The sequence below is a fragment of the Ammospiza caudacuta genome, chromosome 34 (assembly GCF_027887145.1).
Source record: "Ammospiza caudacuta isolate bAmmCau1 chromosome 34, bAmmCau1.pri, whole genome shotgun sequence".
Taxonomy (NCBI): Eukaryota; Metazoa; Chordata; class Aves; order Passeriformes; family Passerellidae; genus Ammospiza; species Ammospiza caudacuta.
The window spans coordinates 2,828,221-2,853,613 of record NC_080626.1 but is presented as its reverse complement, the minus strand read 5'-3'; the positions used below and the strand labels follow the sequence as shown (position 1 = coordinate 2,853,613).

Below are 25,393 nucleotides of genomic sequence, written 5' to 3'. Positions count from 1 at the left end.
GGGGCCGCTCCCGGGCAGCTCTGGGCGCCTCCCCGGTCCCCCCGGCCCGGATCAGCCCTAAATCCCCCAAATCCCCCCCGGCCCTCCCCCCCAAATCCCCCTGCGCCGGGGGGGGCACCGGGGGGGCACGGACCAATCAGAGCACGGGATAACAGTTCGGCTTTTATTGGAGGGTTTGGTACCAAAAAAGGGGAAGGGGAGGGGGCTGAAGGGTCGGGAGGGCTCTGGGGGGGGGTCCTGGACAATCCTGGGGGCGTCCCTGAGTGGCTGGGGGGGCTCAGGAGCAGCCTGAGAACGGCCACAAAGAGCTCTGGGGGTCCTGGGGGGTCCCGGGTGGGATTTCTGGGAGATCCCGTGTGGGTGTTTCGGGGGGTCCCGGGTGGGTTTTTACGGGGGTCCCGTGTGGGTGTTTCGGGGGGTCCCGGGTGGGATTTTAGGGGGGTCCCGGGTGGGATTTTACGGGGGTCCCGGGTGGGTGTTTCAGGAGGTCCCGTGTGGGCGTTTCGGGGGGTCCCGGGTGGGATTTTGGGGGTTCCCGGGTGGGTTTTTAGAGGGGTCCCGTGTGAGATTTTGGGGGGGTCCCGGGTGGGATTTTGGGGGTTCCCGGGTGGGTTTTTAGAGGGGTCCCGTGTGAGATTTTGGGGGGGTCCCGGGTGGGTTTTTAGGGGGGTCCCGTGTGGGTGTTTCGGGGGGTCCCGGGTGGGATTTTGGGGGGGTCCCGTGTGGGTGTTTCGGGGGGTCCCGGGTGGGTTTTTAGGGGAGTCCCGTGTGGGTGTTTCGGAGGGTCCCGGGTGGGTTTTTTGGGGGTCTCCTGGGGGTTTTTCGGGGGGTCCCTCACGCCCGCAGCAGCGGCATCGTCACCGTGAGAACCTGCGGGGGGCGTGGCCACAGGTCAGCGGGGGGCGTGCCCCCGGCGGGAAGGGGGCGTGTCCCTCTCCCGCGGTTGCCATGGTTACCTTGGAGCGGCGGTGGAAGCGCGCGCGGCACCGCGCGGGGTCGGCGCGCATGCGCAGCGGCAGCCCCAGCTCCAGCAGCGCCCCCTGGCGGCCCGGAGGAGCCCCGTGAGCGCCCCCCGGCGGCGGCGCGGGGCGCAGCAGCAGCAGCCGCTCCTCGCTCAGCCCCAGCCACAGAGAGCCCGCCCCCTCCTGGGCGGGGCCGCAGTGAGGACACGCCCACTGCGGCCCCGACCCCCCCCCCCCCCCCCAAGGACGGTGGAAACCCCTCCCAGCACAGCCCCCAATGCCCCCCAGCTCATCCCAGTGCCCCCCAGTCCCTCCCCGTCCCCCCCAATCCCCTCCCAGTACCCCCAGTTCCCATCCCAGCTCCTCCCGGTTGACCCTAGTTCCGTCCCAGTCCCCCCCAGTATCCCCAGTATCCCCAGTTCCCCCCCCAGTCCCTCCCAGTGTCCCCAGTTCCCGTCCCAGTTCCCCCCAGTATCCCCAGTTCCCTTCAGTTCCCATCCCAGTTCCCTTCCGTTATCCCCAGTATCCCCATTGCCCCCCCAGTATCCCCATTGCCCCCCCAGTTCTTATCCCAGGCCCACCCAGTTCCCATCCCAGTTGCCCCCAGTATCCCCAGTTCCCTTCAGTTTCCATCCCAGGCTCCTCCAGTATCCCCACTGCCCCCCCAGTCCCCCCCAGTATCCCCATTGCCCCCCCAGTATCCCCAGTCCGCCCCAGTTCTTATCCCAGCCCCCCCCAGTTCCCATCCCAGTTTCCCTCAGTTCCCTTCAGTTCCGATCCCAGTCCCCCCCAGTATCCCCACTGCCCCCCCAGTCCCCCCAGTATCCCCATTGCCCCCCCAGTCCCCCCCAGTATCCCCATTGCCCCCCCAGTATCCCCATTGCCCCCCCAGTCCCCCCATTGCCCCCCCCAGTTCCCCCCAGTATCTCCATTGCCCCCCCAGTCCCCCCATTGCCCCCCCCAGTTCCCCCCAGTATCCCCATTGCCCCCCCAGTCCCCCCCAGTCCCCCCATTGCCCCCCCAGTATCCCCATTGCCCCCCACCTGTCCCAGGTGCACCCTCGCCTGCAGCTCCCGCGGCTCCTGAGCCGAGGGCGAGGCCACGACCACGAATGGGGGGGGCCCGGGGGTCTCCGCGGCTTTTGGGGAGGGGTCCCGGGGGTCCCCGTCAGCCCGGCAGCTCCTGGATGCGGGGCTGGGGTCAGGCCGGGGGATCCCGGGGCATTTCGGGGAAGGGTCTCAGGGTATTTGGGGAGGGGTCCCGCTCACCCCGGCAGCTCCTGGATGCGGGGCTGGGGCTGGGGGGTATTTGGGGAGGGTCCCGGGGGTCTCAGGGATATTTTGGTTAATTTGGGGAGGGGTCCCGCTCACCCCGGCAGCTCCTGGATGCGGGGCTGGGGCCGCGCCCGGATGTTCTGGGCCGCGATGGAGCCGAGGCAGCGCCGGTTCCGCAGCACGCGCCAGCCTGGCAATCGGGGAGGGGTCCCGGGTTATTGTGGGGAGGGGTCCCGGGTTATTGTGGGGAGGGGTCCCGGGCAGCGCCGGTTCCGCAGCACGTGCCAGCCTGGCAATTGGGGAGGGGTCCCGGGTTATTGTGGGGAGGGGTCCCGGGTTATTGTGGGGAGGGGTCCCGGGTTATTGTGGGGAGAGATCCCGGGTTATTGTGGGGAGGGGTCCCGGGTTATTGTGGGGAGGGGTCCCGGGGGTCCCGGGCAGCGCCGGTTCCGCAGCACGCGCCAGCCTGGGGCAATTTGGGGAGGGGTCCCAGGGGGTCAGCGGTAATTTAGGGAGGGGTCCCGGGTTATTGCGGGGAGGGGTCCCGGGGGGTCACCGGTAATTTGGGGAGGGGTCCCGGGTTATTGTGGGGAGGGGTCCCAGGGGGTCACCGGTAATTTAGGGAGGGGTCCCGGGTTATTGCGGGGAGGGGTCCCGGGGGGGTCAGCGGTAATTTAGGGAGGGGTCCCGGGTTATTGTGGGGAGGGGTCCCGGGTGGTCAGGGGTAATTTGGGGAGGGGTCTCCCCCCCGGAGCCCCCAGACTCACCGGTGAGCTCCAGCTCCACCCCGTACTTGTCCGAGAGCCCCTCCAGGGCCACGGTCAGGAAGAACTCCAGGTACAGGGGGTCAGCCTGGAGACCCCAGACCCAATTCACACCCTGAACTCTCACCAAAGAGACCCCAGACCCAATTCACACCCTGAGCCCTCACCAAAGAGACCCCAGACCCAATTCACACCCTGAGCCCTCACCAAAGAGACCCCAGACCCCATTCACACCCTGAGCTCCCCCCCAAACCCAATTCACACCCTGAGCCCCCCAAGGAGCCCCCAGACCCAATTCACACTCTGAGCTCCCCCCCAAACCCAATTCACACCCTGAGCCCTCACCAAAGAGACCCCAAACCCAATTCACACCCTGAGCCCCCCAAGGAGCCCCCAGACGCCCCACCTTGAGCCTCTTGAACCCCGAGTTCACCCCCACGAGCCCCCAGACCCCATTTGATGCCCCCAGACCCCATTTAGGGCCCCCAGCCCCACCTTGAGCGTCCCGAAGAAGGCCGAGTTCACCACCACGTCGTAGGCCGTGCAGCCCCTTCCCCCTGCGGGGTCACACCGGGGTCGGGGCTGTATTCTGGGGAGGGGTCTCCGGGGCGGGGGGGTATTTTGGGGAGGGGTCCCTGACCTCGGTCCAGCTCGGCGTGCGGCTCCCCCAGGCTCATGGGGATGCGGAAGGAGCCGCCGGGGCCGGGGGGGTCCCGCAGGAGCTGCTGCAGCCCCGGGGGGGGCACGGGCGGCGGGGGCGGCACCTCGGGCGAGTGGCAAACGTTGAGGAACACCTTGGGACCCCCGCCCGCCTCGCGCGTCTTCACACAGAACCCTGGCGAAGAAAAATACCATAGAGACCCCCAAAATCCCCCCCAAAATGCACCTTGGGACCCCCGCCCGCCTCGCGCGTCTTCACACAGAAACCTGGCGAAGAAAAATACAATAGAGACCCCCAAAATCCCCCCCAAAATGCACCTCGGGACCCCCGCCCGCCTCGCGCGTCTTCACACAGAAACCTGGCGGAGAGAAACGCAATAGAGACCCCCAAAATCCCCCCCCAAAATGCACCTTGGGACCCCCGCCCGCCTCGCGCGTCTTCACACAGAAACCTGGCGGAGAGAAACGCAATAGAGACCCCCAAAATCCCCCCCAAAAATGCACCTCGGGACCCCCGCCCGCCTCGCGCGTCTTGACCCTCGGACCTGAGGAGAGAGGAATCCAATAGAGCCCCCCCCCCCCCCCCCCCCAAATCCAAGGGAGCCCCCCCAAAACCCACGCGAGCCCCCCAAAATCCACCCGAGCCCCCGTACCCGGCTGCGGGGTCACGGCCCGGGCGGGGCCGGCGCTCGGCAACTCCTCAGGGTCCGGGGCCACCTGCGGGAACCGGGAGGGTCAGAACCGGCACCGGCACCGGGAGCGGAACCGGCGCCGGGACCGGGCCCCACCTGCAGCAGCAGCCGCCGCAGCGCCGCCGCCTCCTCCTCCTCGTCCGCCTCCAGCTCGGCCGAGAGCAGCGACGGGTCCGCCATGGCCTGAGGGAAGCGAGAGCTCCGGGACCCCCCGGGAACCGCCCGGGACACCCCGGGAGCCCCGAAACCGCTCCGGGCCCCCCCGGGCCGCCCTCACCGCGCCTGCACCTTCCGCCACTTCCGCTTCCGGCGCGGACCCGTCCCCATGGTTACCGAGGCAGCTCGGGCAACTTCCGCCCAGTCTCGGTTGTTCCGGTGCCGCTCCAGCCATTTCCGGTAAATCTCAATGGTTTCGAGGCCGCTCTGGCCACTCCTGGTGAGTCTTGGAGGTTCCGGTGCCCCTCTGGCCACTTCCGGCAAGTCTCGGTGCTTCCGATGCCGCTCTGGCCACTTCCGCTCAGTCTTGGTGGTTGCGGTGCCGCTCTGGCTACTTCCACTCAGTCTCTGTGGTTCCTGTGCCACTCTGGCCACTTCCGGGAAATCTCGGTGGTTCCGGTGCCGCTCTGGCCACTTCCGGCGAATCTCGGTGGTTTCCGGGGCCGCTCTGGCCCGCCCCGCCCGTCTCGGTGGTTGCTCGGCGGTGATGGCGGCTCTGGCGGCCCTCGGGGCTCCCTCGGTCCCCGAAATCTTCGCCACCATGGAGGAGGGGCCGATCCCCGGCGGGCCCAACCCGGGCGAGGTGAGGGCGGCCCTGGGGGTCCCCCTGGGGGTCCTGGGGGGGCTGTGAGGGTGCTCCGGGGGGGTCCTGGGGGTCTCCGGGGGGGTTCTGGGGGTTCCCTCAGAGTCCGGGGCGGTCTCGGGGGGCTCTAGGGATCTTCCTCAAGACTCGGGAGGGGTCTGGGGGGGGTCCCGAGGGAAATAATGGGGCTGGGGGAGGCACCGGGGGGGAATTGGGGTGGCTTTGGGGGGTCCCGTGAGGATAGGGGAGTTCTGGTGGGGTCCTGGGGGGGTCCCGGTCCCGGGGGGAGCCCGGGGTGCCGTGGGTGCGTCGGGGTCAAAGTCCCCCCGTGGGCCCAAGGTCGCTTGGGGGTGTGGGGAGGGCTGGGCCGGGGCTGGGGGGGTCCCGGGGGGTCCCAGAGGGGTCTCGGGCTGTGCTGGGGGGGGGGTCCTGGGGAGGGCTCCCATTGTGTCCCCCCTGTCCCCCAGGCGTGGCTGGAGTCCCACGGGCGCAGCCTCGGACACTTCGTGAACGGGACCTGGCTGAGACCCGAGGGGAGGGAGAGCCTCGAGTGCCGCGAGGCCACCACGGGTACGGGGACAGCGACCGGGGACACCGAGGGGACAGGGACAGGGATTGGGGACACACAGGGGACACCGAGGGACAGGGATTGGGGACACACAGGGGACACCGAGGGACAGGGGACGCACAGGGGACAGGGACTGGGGACACACAGGGGACACCGAGGGGACAGGGACAGGGATTGGGGACACACAGGGGACACCGAGGGGACAGGGACAGGGACAGGGGACACACAGGGGACAGGGACTGGGGACACACAGGGGACACTGAGGGACAGGGGATGCACAGGGGACAGGGAGAGCCTCGAGTGCCGCGAGGCAACCACGGGTACGGGGACAGGGACACACAGGGGACACTGAGGGACAGGGATTGGGGACACCGAGGGGACACTGAGGGACAGGGATTGGGGACACACAGGGGACACTGAGGGACAGGGGACACACGGGGACAGGGACTGGGGACACACAGGGGACACTGAGGGACAGGGACTGGGGACACACAGGGGACACTGAGGGACAGGGACAGGGATTGGGGACACACAGGGGACACTGAGGGACAGGGACAGGGATTGGGGACACACAGGGGACACTGAGGGACAGGGACAGGGATTGGGGACACACAGGGGACAGGGATTGGGGTCAAGGTCACGGGTTTGGGGTCACTGGGGCAGAGCAGGGTCAGGGATTGGGGCAGGGTCATGGGGGTGGGCTCAGGGTCGGGGTTTGGGGTCGGCGTGCAGCGGTCAGTGTCCGTCCCCTGTTGTGTCCCCAGGCCGGATGGTGGCCGCGGTGCCCTCCGGGGACGGCTCGGGGTCGGTGTGCAGCGCTCAGTGTCCGTCCCCTGTTGTGTCCCCAGGCCGCGTGGTGGCCGCGGTGCCCTCCGGGGACGGCTCGGACGTGGCCGTGGCCGTGGCGGCGGCGGCAGCGGCGGCCGAGGCCTGGGCGGGGCTGGGGGGGCCCCGGCGGGGGCAGCGCCTGGCCGGGTGAGTGACCCCTGACCCCGGGCGACCCCGGGTGACCCCCGTGTGACCCCCGGGTGACCCCCGTGTGACCCCCGTGTCCCCCCAGGCTGGCCGCCACGCTCGAGGGTGACCCCGGGGCGGCCCTGGGGGCGCTGCTGGCCCTGGCCGGGGGGCGCCCCCTGCGCCGGACGCTCGGGGCCGAGCTGGAGCCGGGGCTGCGGCCGCTGCGGGGGCTGGAGCCCCCCGAGGGGCGGTGGCGCCCCCTGGGTGAGTGCCGCTGTCCCCAAGGTGTCCCCAAAGGGTCCCCAAGGTGTCCCCTGGGTGAGTGCCGCTGTCCCCAAGGTGTCCCCAAGGTGTCCCCAAGGTGTCCCCTGGGTGAGTGCCGCTGTCCCCAAGGTGTCCCCAGGGTGTCCCCTGGGTGAGTGCCGCTGTCCCCAAGGTGTCCCCAAGGTGTCCCCAAGGTGTCCCCTGGGTGAGTGCCGCTGTCCCCAAGGTGTCCCCAGGGTGTCCCCTGGGTGAGTGCCACTGTCCCCAAGGTGTCCCCAAGGTGTCCCCTGGGTGAGTGCCACTGTCCTCAGAGTGTCCCCTGGGTGAGTGCCACTGTCCCCAGAGGGCCCCAGAGTGTCCCCAAAGTGTCCCCAAGGTGTCCCCTGGGTGAGTGCCACTGTCCCCAAGGTGTCCCCAAGGTGTCCCCAAGGTGTCCCCTGGGTGAGTGCCGCTGTCCCCAAGGTGTCCCCAAGGTGTCCCCAAGGTGTCCCCTGGGTGAGTGCCGCTGTCCCCAGAGGGTCCCCAAAGGGTCCCCAAGGTGTCCCCTGGGTGAGTGCCACTGTCCCCAGAGGGCCCCAGAGTGTCCCCAAGGTGTCCCCAAGGTGTCCCCTGGGCCCTTGGGTGAGTGCCACTGTCACCAAAGGGCCCCAGAGTGTCCCCAAGGTGTCCCCTGAGCCCTCGGCTGGGTGCCATTGTCCCAAAGTGTCACCCAAGGGTCCCCAAGGTGTCCCCTGGGCCCTCGGGTGGGTGCCATTGTCCCACAGGGTCCCCTCACCGTCTCTGGCTGTGCCTTGTCCCTGTGGTGTCCCCCCAGGGGTGGTGGCCCTGGTCCTGGCCGGTTCCTGCTCGCTGTCCCCACGGTGTCACTGTCCCCACGGTGTCCCCACGGTGTCCCCATGGGTTCCCTGTCCCCCCAGGGGTGGTGGCCCTGGTCCTGGCCGGTCCCTGCTCGCTGCCGGAGCTGCTCTGGAAACTGGGGCCACTCCTGGCCATGGGTGAGTGCAGGGGCAACACTGCAGACAAATGGGGACAAACAGGGACAAATGGGGAGCCTGGGGACACTGGGGACAAACAGGGACAAATGGGGAGCCTGGGGACACTGGGGACAAACAGGGACAAATGGGGACACTGGGGACAAATGGGGACGGCTGTTCTGGGCTGTCCTTGGGAGGGTGGCCCTTTTGGGGTCCCACGGTTTCTGGGGTGTCCCTGCGGGGAGTCCCAGCAGTTTTGGGGTGTCCCAGTGTCCCTTTTTGGGGTCCTAACCCGGGGGGTCCCAGCCCTGGGTGGGGGTCCCAGCCCCAGGGGGGTGCCCCTTTTGGGGTGTCCCAGCCCCCTTTGGGGTCCCGGGGTTCTGGGGTGTCCCTGGGGGGGTCCCAGGGTGGTCCCAGCCCCTTTTGGGGGTCCCAGGGGTGTCCCAGTCCGTTTTGGGGGTCCCGGGGGGTCCCAGGGGTGTCCCAGCCCCTTTTGGGGGTTTCGGGGTGTCCCTGTGGGGGTCCCAGCGCCCCCCACCCGCCCCGGTGCCCCCAGGGAACACGGCCGTGCTCGTGGCCCCCCCGGCGGCGGCGCCGCCGCTGCTGCTGCTGGCGGAGCTGGGCGGGGAGGGGGCGGCGCTGCCCCCGGGGGTCCTCAACGTCCTGGCGGGACCCCCGGCCCTGCCCCGGGCCCTGCGCGACCACCCCGGGATCGCCGCGGTCACCTGGACGGGAACCGAGCAGGTACGGGGGCCACGCCCAGGGGGAGGGGACAACAACGGGGGGCCACGCCCAGGGGGAGGGGACAACAACGGGGGACACGCCCAGGGGGAGGGGACAACAACGGGGGGCCACGCCCAGGGGGAGGGGACAACAAGGGGGGCCACGCCCAGGGGGAGGGGACAACAACGGGGGCCACGCCCAGGGGGAGGGGACAACAACGGGGGGGGCACGCCCAGGGGGCAGGGACAACAACGGGACCACCCCCCCCCCAAAGTGGGGTCCCTGTACCCACGCTCTGTCCCCGTCCCCGTCCCCGTGTCCCCCTCCCCAGGACCATCTCCGGTGCCGCCTCTGGGGGTCCCCATGTCCCTGTCCCCACACCGTGTCCCCGTGTCTTTGTCCCTGTCCCCAGGCCCATCTCCGGTGCCACCTCTGGGGGTCCCCGCTGCGGGGGCCGCGCCTGGGGGGGGGGTCCCCGGGGGGGCCGGCTCGTTGTCATCGTGCTGGACTCGGCCGACCTGGACAGCGCCAGCGCCGCCGCTGTGGCCACGGTGGGGCTGGGGGCTCGGGGGGGGTTGGGGGGAATTTTGGGGGTTTTTCCAGGTTTTTGGGGAGGGGGGGCTTTTTGGGGAGGTTTTGGAGGATTTTTTGGGGTTTTTTGGGGGGGGGTTGTGGGGGTTTGCTGGTTTCTGAGGGTTTTTTTGGTGAGCCTTTCGGGGAGGTTTCAGGGTTGGTTTTTTCGGGATTTTTTGTGGGTTTGGAGCGGTTTTTCAGGAGGAGGTTGGGCTCGTTTCGAGGTTTTTGTGGGGGGGATTTTTTGGGAGGCGTTTGGGTTTGTTTCAGGGTCGGTGTGTGCGTTTCCCTGGCCTGTCCCTGACGATGTCCCTGCTGTCCCTGACGATGTCGCTGTCTGTCCCTGCTGTCCCTGATGATGTCCCTGTTGCTGTCCCTGATGATGTCCCTGCTGTCCCTTTGGGTCCCTGACGATGTCCCTGCTGTCCCTGCTGTCCCTGACGATGTCCCTGCTGCTGTCCCTGCTGCTGTCCCTGCTGCTGTTCCTGCTGTCCCTGCTGTCCCTTTGGGTCCCTGACGATGTCCCTGCTGTCCCTGCTGCTGTCCCTGCTGTCCCTTTGGGTCCCTGACGATGTCCCTGCTGTCCCTGCTGTCCCTGCTGTCCCTGCTGCTGTCCCTGCTGCTGTCCCTGCTGCTGTCCCTGCTGTCCCTGCTGTCCCTTTGGGTCCCTGACGATGTCCCTGCTGTCCCTGCTGTCCCTGCTGTCCCTGATGATGTCCCTGTTGCTGTCCCTGCTGTCCCTGTCTGTCCCTTTGGGTCCCTGACCATGTCCCTGCTGTCCCTGACGATGTTGCTGTTGCTGTCCCTGCTGCTGTCCCTGCTGTCCCTTTGGGTCCCTGACGATGTCCCTGCTGTCCCTGTCTGTCCCCAGCTGCCCGCCTCGGGGGGCTGCGTGCTGCTGGCCCAGGACTCGGTGGTCCCGGCGCTGGAGCGGCGGCTCCGGGCCCGGCTCGGGGGGCTGCGCCTGGGGGACCCCACGGACCCCCGGACCGAGGTGGGGCCGCTGCCCCCCGGGACGCCCCCGCCCGAGGAGCTGCTGCGGGAGGCGCGGGAGGAGGGGGCGCAGGTGACCCGGGGGGACGCCGGGTGTGGGGTTTGGGGGGTTTGGGGGTTCCTGGACATTGGGGTGGGCAGGGGAGGGGGGTTTGGGGTGTTTTCTGGGGGAAATTTGGAGGTTTTTGGGGTGCGGGAGGGGTTTGGGGGTTCCTGGACATTGTGGGGTCCCTTTGGGGCTGCCCCAGGTGTCGCTCTGAGTGTCCCCCCCCCCCTCATTGGGACCCCCCCCCCTCCCCATTTTTCCTCCCAGGTTTTCCAGGCTCCTCTGCCGGCGCTGCCGGGGGGGGGGGCGGCGTTTCTACCCCCCCACGCTGATCTCGGGGGTGGCCCCGACCTCGCGCTGCCTGCGGGAGCCGGTGGGTGCCCGGGGGGTCGGGGGTGCGCCCGAGGGCGTTGGGGGTGCCCTTGGGGACCCTCTGGGTGCCCCTGGGGGGGCTCGGGAGTACCCCTGACTGCTCCTGGGTGCCCCTGGGGGATGTTGGAGGTGCCCCTGGGTGCCCCTGAGGGGTCGGGGGTGCCCTTGGGGACCCTCTGAGCGCCCCCTGTCCCCCCCAGGTCCCGGGGCCGGTGCTGGTGCTGCTGCCCGTGCGCGGCCCCTCCGAGGCCGTGGCCGTGGCCTCGGCGCTGCCCCACGCCACCGCCGCCACCCTCTGGGCCCAGGACATCACCGTGGCCCTGGACACGGCGGACAGGTGACCGCCACCAGCCCTGACCCCGAGGGCGGGAGTGACCGGCGCCCCCTGAGCCCGAGGGCGGGAGTGACCGGCGCCCCCTGAGCCCGAGGCCAGGCCGGGAGTGACCGCTGAGCGCTGACCCCTCCGTAGGCTGCCCCAGGGCCTGGTGTCCCTCAACTCCCTGGAACCGCCCGAGCCCTTCGGGGGCTGCGACCTGCATGAGGTGGGGGGAGCCAAGGGGGGCTCTGGGTGGGTTTGGGAGGGGTCCAGGGGGGTCTGGGCGGTCCTGGAGAAGCCGGAGGAATGTGGAGGTGTCCTGGGGGGGGGGTGGGGTGGGTTTTGGGGGTCCCCAGGGTGGGGGTTGGGGGTCCTGTGCCGTTGCAGATGGGCTCTGCCCGCCCCACACTCCCTGCAGGTGCTGCGAGAGTTCGGGTGCCCCCCCTGGGAACAGCCCCCCAAGGCAGAGGAGCCGCTCAGGTACCCCCTTATGGGACAGGGACCCCTCCCCAGGACGGAGACCCCAAACTTGGGGGATGCCAGGACAAGAACGCCAAGTCTGGGACCCCAGTTTAGCACCCCGGGATCCCCTTCTTCCCCCCACCCGGGCTGGTCCCAGCCCCATCCTGCCCCCCCAGAGGGTCCCGTGTGCCCCTCAGGACCCCCCTGATTGTTCCTCTCGTGGGGGTCCCTGTGCCCCTTCCTATGGCCGTGCCCTTTGACCCCGGTGTCCTTTGTCCCCCCCACAGCCCCCCGGTGACCCTGGATGACCCCGGCGATCCCGAGCTGGCCCAGGCCGTGGCCGCCGCCCGCGGGGCCGCCCCGGGGTGAGTGCGGGGGTGGGTGGGGTGACCCCCGGGGGTGTCCCCGTCCCCGCCGGAGTGTCCCCGACCCCTCCAGGGGTGTCCCCGACCTCGGGACCCCTCGGGGAGGGGGGCTCGGTGCCCGACGCCCTCGTCCCCCTCAGGTGGGGGCGGCTGCCGGGGGCGGCGCGGGCCCGGGTGCTGCGGGGGGCGGCGGCGGCGCTGCCGGGGGGTCCCGGGACCCCCGAGGAAGGTGACGGCGGCGACACCAGCGGGAGCCTGCGGGGGGCGCTGCTGCGCTGGGCGGAGCGAGCGGAGCGCGCGGGCGGGGCCGTGCAGGTGGGCGTGGTCAAAGGGGGTGGGGAAGGGGCGCGTCTGTTCGGTGAGTGGGCGTGGGCTCTGATCCGGCGTGACCAATCCCGCTGCAGGAGCTGCCCGGGGGGCGGGCCCTGCTGACGAGGCGTTCTCTCGGAGTGCTGGGCGTGGCCTGGGGCTGGCCCCGCCCCTTGGCGCTGGAGCTCCTCCTCCCGGCGCTGGCGCTCGGGAACGCGGTCGTGGTGATGGCGCCCCCTGGCGGCGCCGGTGCCGCACAGCGGCTGCGGAAGGTGCGGAACCGAGATCCCCCCGTGATGCCCCCCCCCGACCCCCGGGTGACCCCCATGTGCCCCCTATGACCTCCGGGAGCTCCCCTGTGTCCCCCCCGGACCTCCCCTGTGCCCCCTGTGCCCATCGCGTTCCCCCCCGAACCCCTCCGGGACCCCCCGTCCCCTTCCATCGCCCGGACCACCCCCCCGGTGACGCCGCCCCCTCCCCTGTGTCCCCAGGCTCTGGTGGCCGCGGGGCTGCCGGGGGGGGCCCTGTCGGTGCTTTCCGGCGCTTCCCGGGGCTGCGGACCTCGCCTGGCGCGGCAGCGCCCGGACGGGCTGTGGCTGTGCGGGGGGGACGCGGTGAGTGCGGGGGCGGTGCGGGACATTTGGGGGGGGGGACAATGTGGGGACACGGGGGAGGGGACAGCGGAGGGCACGCGGGGGAAGGGGGGTGGGCCCTGGATTGTGACGTTTTGGGGGTCCCGAGCCGTGGGACGGCTGCTGTGGGGGGCTTTGGGGTGGGGGGAGCACCCCCGGCTGTCCCCTCTCATGTCCCGTCCCCCCCCCCAGGACTGTGACTGGGCCTCTGCCGCGAGCGTCCCCCGCGTTTGGGGGGTCCCGGCGGGGCTCCTGGGGGCCCCGGGGCAGGAGCCCCCCCCCGGCACGGAGCGGGAGCTGGAGCTGCGCTGCACCCGCCCCCGCTGCCTTTGGCTGCCAGGGGGCGCCCCCTGAGACCCCTCCCAATCTGCGAGGAGTTCGGAGCTCGCGCTGTGCCCGTCCAGCCCCGCCCCTCGGGACCCCTCCCCAGTAAAGCGCTCCGAGCAGCAGCCGCTGTCGTGTCTGTGTTTGGGGGGACCGCTGGGGTCTCGGGCTGCAGTGGGGGGGGGGGGGAAACTTTGGGGGGGACAATTTGGGGGGGGATATTTTGGGGGGGACGTTTTTGGGGGTGCCCCGCCCCTGCACGTGCCCGGACGCCCCGGCCCCCCTCCCTCGCTCGGGGCAGCCGCACCCAAAGCTCAGCGGGGCCGGGCGGGGGTCTCGAGCGCCGGAGCCCCCGCGCGGTTGGGGCGGGGGTCCCGGGGTGAGGAGGGGGCTCTTGGGGCCCCGCGGGGTGGGTGCGAGGGGGCGGCTCGGAGCGTCCCGCTGCCCTCTCGGGTTTCCTGGGCCCCCTCCCGGCCCGCTCCCGCTTTCGCTTTCGGCGGCGGCTCCGCGGCGGCCCGAGGGGGTCCCGGGGGATCCCGAGGGGGTCCTGGGGGGTCCCGGGGGGGGGTTCCGGGAGCGCTCGCGCGTCCCCGTGCGCCGTCCGCAGCTCGGCACCGCCATGGACGTGTCCCCCCCTTGCTCTGCTCTGGTAAGTGGGGAACCCTCGCACCCCCCCCCCCCCCGCGAGAGCCCCTCCGGGACCCCCTGAGAGCCCCCCCGGTGCCGCCCCCGCAGGTGCCGCCAATCCTGCTGCTCCTGGCCCTGCCCGCCCTCGGCAGCTGCTGCTCGTTCGGCTTTAACCCCATCAGCAGCACCTTCAGCGCCCACCTGAACAACCTGGTGAGACCCCCACGGGACCCCCCGAGACCCCCCCAGACTCCCTCATTCCCAGGGAAGGGTCCCGAAAACCCCCTGACTGCGCCCCTTCACCCCCAAAGGGTCGCTGGGGATCCCCTGAGCGCCCCTTCAGCCCTCCGGGCTGTTTTTGGGGACCCCCTGACCCCTCCCACAGAGCCCCTGGCTGCTCCTCGACTACCCCGTGGCGATGCCCAGCAACCTGGAGCCGGTGAGCGAGACCCCCAATCCCACGTGTGCCCCCCACCCCCAAAACCCTCCCTGTTCCTGCCCCACCCCCCACGACCCCTGACCCCCCAAATCCCTCCCTGTTCCTGCCCTTCCCCGAGACCCCTGACCCCCCAATCCCTCCCTGTTCCTGCCCCCCCCGAGACCCCTGACCCCCCAAATCCCTCCCTGTTCCTGCCCCACCCCCCACGACCCCTGACCCCCCAAATCCCTCCCTGTTCCTGCCCTTCCCCGAGACCCCTGACCCCCCAATCCCTCCCTGTTCCTGCCCCCCCCGAGACCCCCGACCCCCCAAATCCCTCCCTGTTCCTGCCCCCCCCGAGACCCCTGACCCCCCAAACCCCTCCCTATTCCTGCCCTCCCCGAGACCCCTGACCCCCCAAATCCCTCCCTGTTCCTGCCCTCCCTGAGACTCCTGACCCCCCAAATCCCTCCTTGTTCCTGCCCCCCCTGAGACCCCTGACCCCCCAAATCCCTCCCTGTTCCTGTCCCCCCCTGAGACCCCTGACCCCCCAAATCCCTCCCTGTTCCTGCCCCGCTCCGCAACCCCTGACCCCCCAAATCCCTCCCTGTTCCTGCCCCCCCCGAGACCCCTGACCCCCCAAATCGCGACCTGCCCTGGTCCCCCAGGACAGCGCCTGCTCTGATCTCTGGGGGCTTCACTTTGGGGCGCTGGCTCTGCGGCGGATGCTGGGGGTGGCGGGCAGGGACTTGGCCCCCCTGCTCAGGACCCTTCTCGCCCAGCTGCACTTCATGGCCGAGTGTCACATCCAGGTGGGTGGGGGTCCCCGGGAGGGCTGGGGGTCCTGGAGGGGGGGAATAGGGGGGCTCTGGGTGGTCCAGGGGAGGCCAAGGTGAGTCTGGGGTCTGAGGGGCTCTGGGGTCCCCACAGGGGTCTGGGGGTTCCCTGAGGTGTCCAGGGCTACTCTGGGGGCCTCTGGGGTCTCTGGGGGTTCCCTGAGGTGTCCAGGGTTACTCTGGGGGTCTTGGGGGGCGTGCAGGAGCTCTGGGGCATTTCTGGCATTTCCAAGGGCGTTCAGAAGGGGTCTGGGGTCCCCCGGGCGGGCTCCTGTGCCATCTCCCCAGGACCCCCAGGGCTGTGTCCGGCTGGAGAGGGTGAACGTGTCGCAGCTGCTGGAGACCCTGGTGCAGCACCTGGGGGGGCTGCAAGGGAGACCCCCCCACTTCCCCGGCTGCGCCCGCTTGCGCTGCCGCCCAGGTACCCCCCCGGGACCCCCGGGAGACCCCCGTAACCCCCCCCAGGACAGCTGCTGACCCCCGTCTCCCCCCAGGCCCGGCGCTGAGCAGACCTGCTGAGCGGCAGGAGCGGCACGAGGGGACCCTGGGGGCCAGGCAGGGCCCCCCCGGCCCCGCCGGACACGGGCTGCTGCTGCTGGGGGCGCTTGGGGGGGCCCTGGGCCTGCTGGCGGTGCTCTGGGCACTGTGGAGGAGACCCTGTGCCCAGGTGGGGACACTGGGGGGCACTGGGGGCACTGCAGAGGGAGGCGAGGGCACGGGGGGCGCTGTGCGTGTTGGGGACACTGGGGACACGGGGGGTGCTGGCTGTCCTGGGGTCACTGGGAGCACCGGCGAGCACTGGGAGCTCATTCCCCTCAGCGCCCCCCAGCCCTCACAGGGACCCCCGAGACTGGAGCAGGATGGGACCTGAGTGGCCGAGCGGTACCTGGGGACAGACACGGTACTGGGAGGGCTCCTGCATACTGGGATCACTGGGAATACTGGGAATGCCCTGAGGACCGCCAGGCCCTCACCCTGTGCCACTGGTGAGAGTCGGGGACCCCCCAGCTCCCTGCTGGAGGCCCCTGGGGGCCACACCGGGATCTGCAGAGCCGCGGAGGGACCCAGGGAGGGGCCCGGCCTGGCCCCGTGCAGTGCCCATAAAGCTGATGCTGACACCCTGCTCTGGCCCTGCGTGAGTGCACTGGGGGGACTGGGACAGGTTTGGGGGAGCCGGTACAGACTGGGACGGACACGGCGCTGCCCAAACGGCCTTTACCGGGGGTCTCACAGGGGCGGGGGGCTCCGGTGGCGCAGCTGGGGCTGGGGCCACTGGCGGGGCAAGAGGTGGAGCAGGGCCAGCAGCGCCAGCAGTACCAGAACCCACGGTGACAGCAGCAGCGTCCACGGTGACAGCGGCACCTGGGGCGCCACCGCCTTGGCCACCTCCTCGGGGCCGCCCTCCAGGCCTCCTCCTGCTGTCCCTGCATCCTCCTCCTCGTCTTCCTCCTCCTGCTTGTCCCCCGTGTCCTGGGCAGAGCCCCGGGGTCACTCAGTGCTGGGGTGGCCCTGCAGGGTCCCCCCGAGCCCACCCTTACCGGGCTCGCCATGGCCTGGAGCTCCAGCTGGCTGCGTGGGGACCATGGGCGCCTGTGGAAGGAAGAAGAGGGTGAGGACGCCGAGGTGAAGGCTCCCGAGGACGTCCCCTGCCCACGTGTGCCCCCCTACATGGCCCAGGCGTCCCGCATCTGGCCCAGCTGCTGCCGCAGCCGCGTCGTCTCCAGGCGCAATTCCTGTGGGGGAGAAGGGGGTGTCACCCTGGGTCCTTGACCCTGGGGCTCTGCTGTGCCCACCCAGGGGCTCTGTGGCTGCTGTCTGGGCCCACACCGAGGGCAGGTGTGCTGTACCTGCACCATCCGCTCGTACTCCTCCAGTGCTGCTGTCAGCTCCTGCGCCCTCTGCCCTGCCTGTGGGACAGGGCCTGGAAGTGAGGGGCTGGGGGACAGGGCCAGGGGTGGCCCTGGTGACAGCTGAGGCAGTGGCAGTGTCACTGAGCAGCGCTCACCTGGGCAAGGGCAGTGTCCCGGGCAGAGAGCAGGGCAGTGCCACGGCAGAGCTGGGCCTGGGCAGAGGGATGGGGACAGGGACTCAGCACTGTCACTGTCCAACACAGCCCCCAGCTCCATGGCCACCGTGCTCACCTCCAGGCTGGCCACCCGAGCCGCCTGCGCCTGGAGCTGCTCCCGCAGTCCCTGGCCCTCGGCGAGGAGCCGCTGGTTCTGCCAGGGGTGAAACAGGGCTGGGGTTCCCTGTGGCACTGCCCCGCTGGGGCAGCCCCCAGTGCCAGGCTGACCTCCTCCTGCAGGCCCTTGGCCTGTGAGCACAGGCTGCGCTGCTCCTTCTCCTGGGGAGGGAGGGAGGGCACGGCCGTGAGGGGACACCGGCTGTGAGGGGACACCGTGTGACAGCGTGGCACCACGGGGCACCTCCGCTCAGCCTCTCACCGCGTGCCGTGCCTGCCGACGCAGCTCGGTGTTCTCGTCCTCCAGCCGCTTCACCACGGCCTTCATGTCGTCCAGCTCCTCCACGGCCGCCCTGGCCTGCTCCAGCGCCTGCCGGCTGCTGCCAGGGGCAAACGGCGCTTCAGCCTTGCCAGGACGCAGTCCCAGCCCCCGGCCCCTCGGGAGCCCCTCGGGAGCACCTTCGCAGCTGCGCCTGGAGCTGCGCAATCTCCTCGGCCAGGCGCACGTTGAGCTCCTCGGCCAGCTCGGCGTCCCGCTGCAGTTTGGTGTTCTGGGCCGCCAGCTGCCGAGCACGGCTCCGCAGCCCCGCGGCCTCGGCGCTGCTGGGGAGTCCCACAGGTCCTGGGGTGCTCCTGGGAGCACGGCCAGGGATGGCGGGGTGTCCCCACAGCGGGCACTTACGGGCTGGTGGTGTCTGTGTTGTCACCCTGGAGCTGGGCAGCTGCTGGGGATGAGCGTCCTTCGTCCTCTGTGGGACGGGACACAGTGGGCTGTGTTTGTGTCCCCATCGGGCTGTGTTTGTGTCCCCATCGGGGCCACCCCGACTCCCTTTTCCCGTGCCAATGCCCACCTGCTGGCACTGCTCCAGTGTCACCAGTGGCCACGTCCCGCTCCTCGGCCCTACACAGACGGAGCCGTGGGTCAGCACCACTGACCGGTCCTGCTGGCACAGGGCACCGGGCCCATCTATCTCTGGGCACTGACCCGTCCTGCCGGCACGCTGCGATCCAGGCGCCCATGGCGCTGCGGAACCGGCTCCAGTCCAGCGCCGTGCCCGCGGCCGCGGGGTCCAGGGCCTGCTGCAGCGCCCGCAGCCGCCCGTCGTGCCCGCTGTGCCCGGTCATGGCCGCCACGTACTCCACCACCCGCTGCGGCTGCACCAGCCCTGTGCGGGTGGACCGAGGGCTCAGGGACCACCACCTCAGCCTGGCTGCAGCCACCTCGGCCCCAGGGGCTGCGGCTACCTGTACGCTCGGGGTCGCAGGCAGCGAAGGTGCAGTCCAGAGCGAACTCGTCCGAGCAACCGCTCTCGGCAGGGGCTGAGGGGGGGACACGCGTTATGGAGGGGCCCGGCGCCTCGTCACCCACCCCGCTCCCCCATGGTGCCCGCACCTGGCAGGGGGATGCCGGCGCCCGGGGCGCAGGGAACCTCTGCAGCCATGGTGTTCGGGGCGCTCCGGGGCGGTGTCGGGGGTCCCGGGGGGTCCCGGGAGCGCCGCTGAGGGGTTGAGGGGCAGCCGTTGGGGAGGGGGGGGGGCGGGAATCGCCTCACGGCGAGGAGAGAGGCGGTGCCTGGCGCGAGCCCTTCCCGCTCAGAGAGAAAGGGGCGGGGCAGACGAAAGAGGCGTGGTCAGAGGGGAGGGGCGTGGCCCTGCTGCTCCGCGCGCTCCCCGTCCCGTCCCGGCACCCTCCCGGTCCCGTCCCGGTTCCGCTGCTTCCCAACAGCTTTTATTGAAGCACAAAGCCCTCCGCGCTTCCCCCCCGCACCACCCCGGCCCCCTCAGAGCCCCCGCAGCAGCTTCTCGTAGCGAGAGTCCAGGTTCCGGAGCAGGAACATCGACAACATCAGCAGGGAGAGCTGGGAGCAGAGAGCAGGATCAGCCCCCCCCAACCCTCGGACCCCTGACTCCCCTCCCGGCCACCCTGAACCCCCTCCGACCCTTCTGGCCACCCTGAATCCCCTAGGACCCTCCCCTGAACCCTCCAAGGCCCCCTCAGCCTACCCCACCTATGGGCCCACAGCCTTCCAGCCACCCCAGCTCAGCCCGCGCCCCAGGGCATCCCCCCACAGCCTTCCGAGCACCCCAGGCCCCCCCCCAGCTCAGCCCCCCGCCCGAGGGCATACCCCCCCAGCCCTCCGAGCGCCCCCAGCCCCAGGGCATTCCCCCTACCTCCCCCAGGCCGATGCCGATGCAAGCCCCCACGATGGTGACCAGGTTTCCGGCCAGCCAGCTCTGGACTCTTTCCTTGCAGCCCTGGGGTGACGGCTGGGGGGTCACTTGGAGCCCCCCATGGAGCTCCAGGACCCCCCGATTGCCCCGTGCCTCACCGTGGGGAAGGTGTCCTGGGGGGCGGCCGTGGGGCAGCGGCCGTGGGGCAGCACCCCCGGGCTCCCGTGGGTGCTGTTGGGTGCCCTGAGGCAGGAGCAGGCGATGGCTCTGTCCCCGTCCCCATCGTGCTGCTCCCAGTCCTGGGGTCCCTTCCAGCCACAGCAGCCGAGCTGGGGAGGGGGGCAGAGGGTCAGCGGGGTGGCCGTGGGGTGGTCCTGGGCTCCTTTTGTGGGAGGGGGTCTCACCTGCTGCTGGACAGCGTCCCAGCTCTCGTGGGGGTCCCCAGGTGGTCCCTGGGCTGGGTAGCTCCGGATCAGCTCCTCGGTGTAGGCGGCCACCTTGGCAGCCAGCTGGGGACAGGGGTCAGCACAGCCTCGCCCCCCGAGCCCCGGGGTCCCCCCCGACCCTCGGGGTCCCCCCCAGCTGGGACGGGGCCCCTGCACTCACAGCGGCGCGCTGCGTGTAGACGATGATGGCCACGGTGATCTGGGCAGCGAGGAGCAGCAGCAGCAGCCCGAAATACTTTGGGGACAAACCGGGGGGTGGGGGTCAGCCGGACCTGCCCCCCGACCCTCCGCAGCACCGGGGGTCAGTCAGACCTGCCCCCCGGACCCTGGAGGTGGGGGTCAGCCGGACCTGGCCCCAGCCCCTCCGGGGTCAGCCGGACCTGCCCCCCAGCCCCTCCCCACCCCACAGGGTCCCCCCTCCCCGCTGCTGTCCCCGGTCGGTGCAGGATGTGGTGGCACCACGTGTCCCTGCGGTCACCCCAGGAAGTTGCAGCACAGCCGCCCCGCACCCTCCCGGTTCCCCGAACCCCCCTGGGCCCCCCCGAGCCCCCCGACTCACCAGCCCCAGCATGGCCTTGACCTCCTTGAGGGCCCCCAGGCAGCCCAGGAAGCCCAGGAGCATGGTGGCCATGCCGACCCCCGAGAAGCCGTAGGAGCAGAGCCTCAGGCTGAGCACCGGCGACCCTGGGGACACCGAAGGGGGGTCAGGGACCCTCTGGGGATGCCGCAGCTCTCGGGGTGCCCCCCGATTTGGGGGCGCCTTACCCAGCACGGCGGCGAAGCTCTGCCGGTCGAACAGGACCCAGAAGCTGAAGGCGAGGAGGAGGATGCCCAGGAACTGGGGGGGGAGCGCAGGTCAGGACACGGGGGACCCCCAGTGCCCCCCCAGCACTGGGAGGCCCCCCCGGGTCCCCTCAGGTCCCCCCATCTCCCCCCAGCCCCTCAAGTCCCCCCCCCCAGCCCCACTCACGAAGAAGAAGAGGTTGAGGAGGAAGAGGAAGCACTTGGTGCAGCCCAGGCAGCTCTTGGGGCTCATGGCTGCGCTTCGGGGGTCGCACCCGCACGGACCCCGAGCCCACCCCGAGCCCGAACCGTCCCCGGGCCCCGGTTCCCCTCCCGCCCCGCCCGGCGCCGCCGCCTCGGGACCCGCGGGAAGCGCCGGGGGCGGCGGAAGCGCCGCGGGGGCGTCGCCCCGGGACCCCCACGGACGGCGGTGGCCGTGACCCCGGTGTGACCTCCGGTGTGACCCCAGGTGTGACCCCCGGGGGCTGGGCTGTGACCCCCGGCGTGACCCCCGGGACCGGGCGGTGATCCCGGGGGTCCCGGGGGGCTGCGGGGGCGGGGCCGAAACCGGGAGGGGGCGGGACCGGACGACGAGCGACGGGCAAAAGGGAGGGGCCTATACGGGGGTCGGGACCGAGCAATGAGCGACGGCCCAAAGGGCGGGGCCTCACATCAGCCCCGCCCATGCACCGATCGCCGCTCCGCTCACGTGAGGCGGCGCCCCGCCCCCGCCGGTGTCACGTGACGGCGGCGGGGCCCACGTGTTCCGGGCGCGATGGCGGCGGCGGCGGCCTCGGCCCAGCGGAGCGGCGGCGGCGGAGGCGGCGGCGGAGGCGGCAGCGATCCCGGGGCCGATCCCGGAGCCGGGGCTGGCGGCGGCGAGCCCGCCCCGCCACCAGGGGGCGGCGGTGAGTGGGGGGAGCGGCGGGACCGGCGGCGGGGCGCGGCCTGTGCGGCCCGGGGCGGCGGCGGCGGCAGGCCGGGTCGGTGGGCGGCCGGTACTGCCCGGTGAGCGCCCTGCTGTCCGCAGGGGCCTCCTCGGACCAGATCATGCAGACCGGGGCGATCCTGCTGCGGGCGTGAGTAGGGGAGCGGCGGGAGAACGGGCGGGGCCGAGGGGGACAAGGGGCGGCTTGGGGACACGGGTGGGGACTTGGGGACTTGGGACCGGGAGGGGACTGGGGGGGACACGGGGGAACTTTGGGGACACTGGGGACTTGGGACCGGGAGGGGACTGGGAGGGACAAGGGGGGAACTTGTGGGACACAGGAAGGACTTGGGACCGGGAGGGGACTGGGGGGGACACAGGGTGTGCGGGGATTTGGGGGACACAGGAAGGACTTCGGACTGGGAGGAGATTCGGGGGACAAAGAGGGGACTTGGGGGCACAGGGGTGTGGGGAGGAATTGGAACTGGGAGGGGACTTTGGGGACACCGGGAGGACACGGGGTTACTTAGGACTGGGAGGGGACTGGGGCGACACGGGGATTGCAGGGGGACTTGGGACGGGACTTTGGGGACACTGGGGGGACCTTGGGACTGGGAGGGGAATGGGGGGTCACAAGGGGGACTGGGAGGGAACATTGTGGGGCACTTGTGGGGATTCTGGGGGGACACAGAGTGCGGGGGCAACTCAGAGCTGGGGGGGGGGGGCTTGAGAGCATGCAGAGCTGTGGGGACGCAGGGAGCGAGGGGGGAATTAGGGGGACACGAGAGGATCCCAGGGGGGGCTTGGGGGACATCAGGGGGTCTTGAGAGTGCCCTGGACACGGGGGTGAGCTGTGCTCCAGGTGTGACCCTGGGGGAAGGGTGGGACAGAGGGCTGGGGTCACCCTGAGCACTGGGGGGGTCACCCAGAGCACTGGGGGGGTCAGCCAGAGCACCAGGGGCTCCCAGGAGCTGGGGGGGCTCCCCGGATCCGGGGGTCACCCAGAGCACCAGGGGGGTCTCAGGAGCCAAGGGGGGGGTCCCAGGAGCTGGGGGGTCACCCAGAGCACCGGGGGCTCCCTGCATCCCAGGGTCACCCAGAGCACCAGGGGGTCACAGAGCACCGGGGGCTCCCCATATCCGGGGGTCACCCAGAGCACCAGGGGGTCACCCAGAGCACCGGGGGCTCCCCATATCCGGGGGTCACCCAGAGCACTGGGGGCTCCCCGCATCCGGGGGTCACCCAGAGCACCAGGGGGGTCTCAGGAGCCAAGGGGGCTCCCCGGATCCGGGGGTCACCCAGAGCACCGGGGCTCCCAGGTTCGTGCGGGACCGCGTGCAGCGCTGCGGGGACCCCCAGGCCGTGGCGCTGAGCGAGGCCGAGCTGGGCCAGCCCCAGCCCAGCAGCCCCGACACCAAGCGCCTCAGCGAGTGCCTGCGCCGCATCGGCGACGAGCTGGACAGCAACATGGAGCTGCAGAGGTGGGCGCTCTGCCGCTCCCGGGGCGCAGCTGGGGGCTGGGGGGGGAGCTGGGGCTTGGGGACCCCCCCAGCCCCAGCCCTGCCCTTGGTTTGTGGTGCTTCGAGTGGGGGGTGTTGCTTTCTGATGCAAGGCGAGGCGACTCGGTTCTGAGGAAACGGCGCGGCGACTTAAATTCTCTAGGGTCGCTTGGGCTAAGAATACACGCGGACACCAGCATGGTGGACGGTTCGAGACGTTTATTGTCCCGTCTCGTCGGGTTTTATACTGGGAAAGTTTTTTCTCTACGTCAGGGGGTCTTACTTTACTGTAATTGGTTAGTAAGGAGTCGAAAGTTACTAATGTTAGGGGGGGACTGCATTCTTGGGTGATCCCTTATCACTAGGAGTTAGGGGGAGAGGGATTCTACTGCTTTTCGTGACATCGCGAGATTTTCCGAGCGCCTGACCCTATCTACTACGGGGGGGAGTGGCTGGGGGGGGTCGGGGTGTCTGTGTGACCCCCCCCAGAGGGGTTGGAGTGTCTCTGTGACCTCCCAGAATAACCTGAGGGGGTAGGGCTGTATCTGTGACCCCCCCAGGGAGGTCGGGGTGTCTCTGTTACCCCGCCCCAGGGGGATTGGGGTTTCTCTGTGACCCCCCCCAGGGGGTTTTTGGGGTGTCTCTGTGATGCCCCCAGGGGGATTGGGGTGTCTCTGTGACCCCCCCAGGGGGATTGGGGTGTCTCTGTGACCCCCCCAGAATGACCTGGGGGTTTTTGGGGTGTCTCTGTGACGCCCCCAGGGGGATTGGGGTGTCTCTGTGACCCCCCCCAGAATGACCTGGGGGTTTTGGGGTGTCTCTGTGACCCCCCGAGGGGGTTTTGGGGTGTCTCTGTGACCCCCCAGAATGACCTGGGGGTTTTGGGGTGTCTCTGTGACCCCCCGAGGGGGTTTTGGGGTGTCTCTGTGACCCTCCCAGAATGAGCTCACCACAATTTACTCCCGGCCCGTTTGCCCCCTGCCTGCCCGCTGTACCGTGCTGTCCCGTGCCGTGCCGTGCCCAGGATGATCGAGCAGGTGGGCTGTGACGCCCCCAAGAAGCTTTTCTTCCGCGTGGCGCGGGAGATGTTCGCCGACGGCACCTTCAACTGGGGCCGCGTGGTCGCCCTCTTCTACTTTGCCTGCAAGCTGGTGCTCAAGGTGGGTGTGGAGCCCCCCCAAGGCCTCCCCGGGGCCCCCCTGAGCCCCCTGAGCCCCCTCCCGTCCCCGGCAGGCTCTGTGCACCAAGGTCCCGGAGCTGGTGCAGACCATCCTGCGCTGGACCATGGAGTACCTGCAGGAGCACGTGCTGGCCTGGATCCAGGCCCAGGGCGGATGGGTGAGACCCCAGACCCCCATTCCTCGGGGGGCTGACCCCTAACACCCTCTCCCTTGTACCCCAAATGCCCCATTCCTTGGGGGTCTGTGCCCCTGACCCCTCCCTAACACCCCAAACCCCCCATTCCTTGGGGGGCCTGTTGGGGAATCTCCTTTCCCCAATGTTCCCTTTTACCCCAAATTTGCCCCAAATTTACCCCCAAATCACACCAAACCTACCCCAAATCCTCCCTCCGTCCCCCCTTTCCCAGCTGCCGTGGGCTGGTTGTTCTGGGGGTTCTGGGGGAGGTTTTGGGGACCCCCAGCTCGGGGTGCTGACCTCGCCCCCCTTTCCCCCCCCCAGGAAGGGCTCCTGTCCCACTTCGGGACCCCCACCTGGCAGACCATCACCATCTTCGCCGCCGGCGTGCTCACGGCCTCGCTGACCATCTGGAAGATGTCCTAGACTCTGGGGGGGGGGCACGGTCTGTGCCCCCCTCCTGGGACCCCCCGGACTGGCCCTGCCGGCAGGGATGGTGCTGACCCCCGGGGCCCGGGGGCTTTTTAACCGACACCACTCGCTCACCTGGATCGTGGGGCGGTGGGCGAGCTGGGGGACCCTCCCCTCTATCCCCCAGACCCCCCCAGAGACCACAGCTGGAATTTGGGGGGTTTGGGGGGTGGGGACCCCCCCAGCCCTGCCCTGCCCTCGGTTTGTGGTGCTTCGAGTGGGGAGGTGGGGGGGGAATCCTGCGGTTCCACCCCCGATGTGGGGGTGGCTGGGGGGGTTGGGGTGTCTGTGACCCCCTTAGGGGGGGTGGGGTGTCTCTGTGACCCCCCCCCCAGAATGACCTGGGGGGGTCGGGGGTATCTCTGTGACCCTCCAGAACAACCTGGAGGGGTTGGGGTGTCTCTGTGACCCCCCCCCAGAGTAACCTGGAGGGGTCGGGGTGTCTCTGTGACCCCCCCAGGGGGGGTGGGGTGTCTCTGAGAATGCCCTGGGGGGGTCGGGGTATCTCTGTGACCCTCCAGAATAACCTGGAGGGGTTGGGGTGTCTCTGTGACCCCCCTCCCCCCCCCAGGGTGTGGGGGTGTTTCTGTGACCCCTCCAGAATGACCCGGGGGGGGGGGGGGGGTTGGGTTACAGCCATGGCTGT

At 70.5% G+C, this 25,393-nt stretch overlaps 5 protein-coding genes across 6 annotated transcripts; 2 read left to right on the top strand and 3 right to left on the bottom strand.

Moving 5' to 3' along the window:
* Positions 1-373: 373 nt before the first annotated feature.
* Positions 374-4,649, bottom strand: PIH1D1 (PIH1 domain containing 1). Of its 2 annotated transcripts, XM_058822779.1 has the most exons (9): positions 4,449-4,649; positions 4,314-4,377; positions 3,641-3,835; positions 3,496-3,557; positions 3,004-3,088; positions 2,333-2,426; positions 2,006-2,144; positions 957-1,145; positions 374-870 (listed from the first exon to the last, which is right to left on the bottom strand). In XM_058822779.1, the coding sequence occupies exons 1-9, from the start codon at positions 4,530-4,532 to the stop codon at positions 835-837; spliced, it is 948 nt and encodes a 315-aa protein (XP_058678762.1). In that variant the 5' UTR covers positions 4,533-4,649; the 3' UTR covers positions 374-834. The 2 variants fall into 2 exon arrangements, with proteins under 2 accessions (XP_058678762.1, XP_058678764.1); XM_058822781.1 differs by lacking the exon at positions 957-1,145.
* A 327-nt stretch (positions 4,650-4,976) lies between these two features.
* On the top strand, positions 4,977-16,048 carry LOC131570340 (aldehyde dehydrogenase family 16 member A1-like; the record flags this gene model as incomplete). The annotated part of the gene is given in 25 exon segments (XM_058822689.1): positions 4,977-5,151; positions 5,619-5,721; positions 6,568-6,694; positions 6,780-6,940; positions 7,858-7,935; positions 8,471-8,658; positions 9,050-9,103; positions 9,105-9,189; positions 10,059-10,276; positions 10,517-10,561; positions 10,563-10,622; positions 10,822-10,958; positions 11,091-11,163; positions 11,356-11,417; positions 11,687-11,764; positions 11,905-12,079; positions 12,169-12,345; positions 12,565-12,687; positions 13,765-13,869; positions 14,042-14,095; positions 14,743-14,886; positions 15,199-15,366; positions 15,368-15,577; positions 15,877-15,996; positions 15,998-16,048. Coding segments are annotated over 25 exon segments (2,892 nt in total), but the record flags the coding sequence as incomplete, so codon positions are not given.
* Positions 16,049-16,137: 89 nt separating this feature from the next.
* On the bottom strand, positions 16,138-18,534 carry KASH5 (KASH domain containing 5). The gene is made up of 12 exons (XM_058822688.1): positions 18,486-18,534; positions 18,338-18,412; positions 18,078-18,258; positions 17,944-17,993; positions 17,355-17,725; positions 17,204-17,254; positions 17,052-17,129; positions 16,916-16,972; positions 16,758-16,817; positions 16,579-16,643; positions 16,449-16,500; positions 16,138-16,380 (listed from the first exon to the last, which is right to left on the bottom strand). The coding sequence occupies exons 1-12, from the start codon at positions 18,532-18,534 to the stop codon at positions 16,138-16,140; spliced, it is 1,332 nt and encodes a 443-aa protein (XP_058678671.1).
* A 339-nt stretch (positions 18,535-18,873) lies between these two features.
* Positions 18,874-21,030, bottom strand: CD37 (CD37 molecule). Its single transcript, XM_058822687.1, has 8 exons — positions 20,681-21,030; positions 20,476-20,548; positions 20,270-20,394; positions 19,871-19,945; positions 19,669-19,773; positions 19,423-19,593; positions 19,265-19,348; positions 18,874-18,951 (listed from the first exon to the last, which is right to left on the bottom strand). The coding sequence occupies exons 1-8, from the start codon at positions 20,744-20,746 to the stop codon at positions 18,874-18,876; spliced, it is 777 nt and encodes a 258-aa protein (XP_058678670.1). The 5' UTR covers positions 20,747-21,030.
* Positions 21,031-21,276: 246 nt separating this feature from the next.
* BAX (BCL2 associated X, apoptosis regulator) lies at positions 21,277-25,393 on the top strand. Its single transcript, XM_058822757.1, has 6 exons — positions 21,277-21,401; positions 21,524-21,572; positions 22,741-22,902; positions 23,945-24,080; positions 24,154-24,258; positions 24,601-25,393. The coding sequence occupies exons 2-6, from the start codon at positions 21,544-21,546 to the stop codon at positions 24,700-24,702; spliced, it is 534 nt and encodes a 177-aa protein (XP_058678740.1). The 5' UTR covers positions 21,277-21,401; positions 21,524-21,543; the 3' UTR covers positions 24,703-25,393.

Coding starts and splice junctions, on each gene's coding strand:
- PIH1D1 (XM_058822779.1), bottom strand. CDS start 4,532: ATGGCGGACCCGTCGCTGCTCTCGGCCGAGCTGGAGGCGGACGAGGAG. Junction 4,378..4,448: donor TGCGGCGGCTGCTGCTGCAG/GTGGGGCCCGGT, acceptor CGGTTCCCGCAG/GTGGCCCCGGACCCTGAGGA. Junction 871..956: donor GCTTCCACCGCCGCTCCAAG/GTAACCATGGCA, acceptor CGCCCCCCGCAG/GTTCTCACGGTGACGATGCC.
- KASH5 (XM_058822688.1), bottom strand. CDS start 18,534: ATGGCTGCAGAGGTTCCCTGCGCCCCGGGCGCCGGCATCCCCCTGCCA. Junction 17,994..18,077: donor GCAGCGTGCCGGCAGGACGG/GTCAGTGCCCAG, acceptor CCGTCTGTGTAG/GGCCGAGGAGCGGGACGTGG. Junction 16,818..16,915: donor GGGACACTGCCCTTGCCCAG/GTGAGCGCTGCT, acceptor CCTGTCCCACAG/GCAGGGCAGAGGGCGCAGGA.
- CD37 (XM_058822687.1), bottom strand. CDS start 20,746: ATGAGCCCCAAGAGCTGCCTGGGCTGCACCAAGTGCTTCCTCTTCCTC. Junction 19,594..19,668: donor GGGACGCTGTCCAGCAGCAG/GTGAGACCCCCT, acceptor CCCCCTCCCCAG/CTCGGCTGCTGTGGCTGGAA. Junction 19,349..19,422: donor CCCAGGACACCTTCCCCACG/GTGAGGCACGGG, acceptor CCGTCACCCCAG/GGCTGCAAGGAAAGAGTCCA.
- BAX (XM_058822757.1), top strand. CDS start 21,544: ATGCAGACCGGGGCGATCCTGCTGCGGGC. Junction 21,573..22,740: donor GGGGCGATCCTGCTGCGGGC/GTGAGTAGGGGA, acceptor CGGGGCTCCCAG/GTTCGTGCGGGACCGCGTGC. Junction 24,081..24,153: donor CCTGCAAGCTGGTGCTCAAG/GTGGGTGTGGAG, acceptor CGTCCCCGGCAG/GCTCTGTGCACCAAGGTCCC.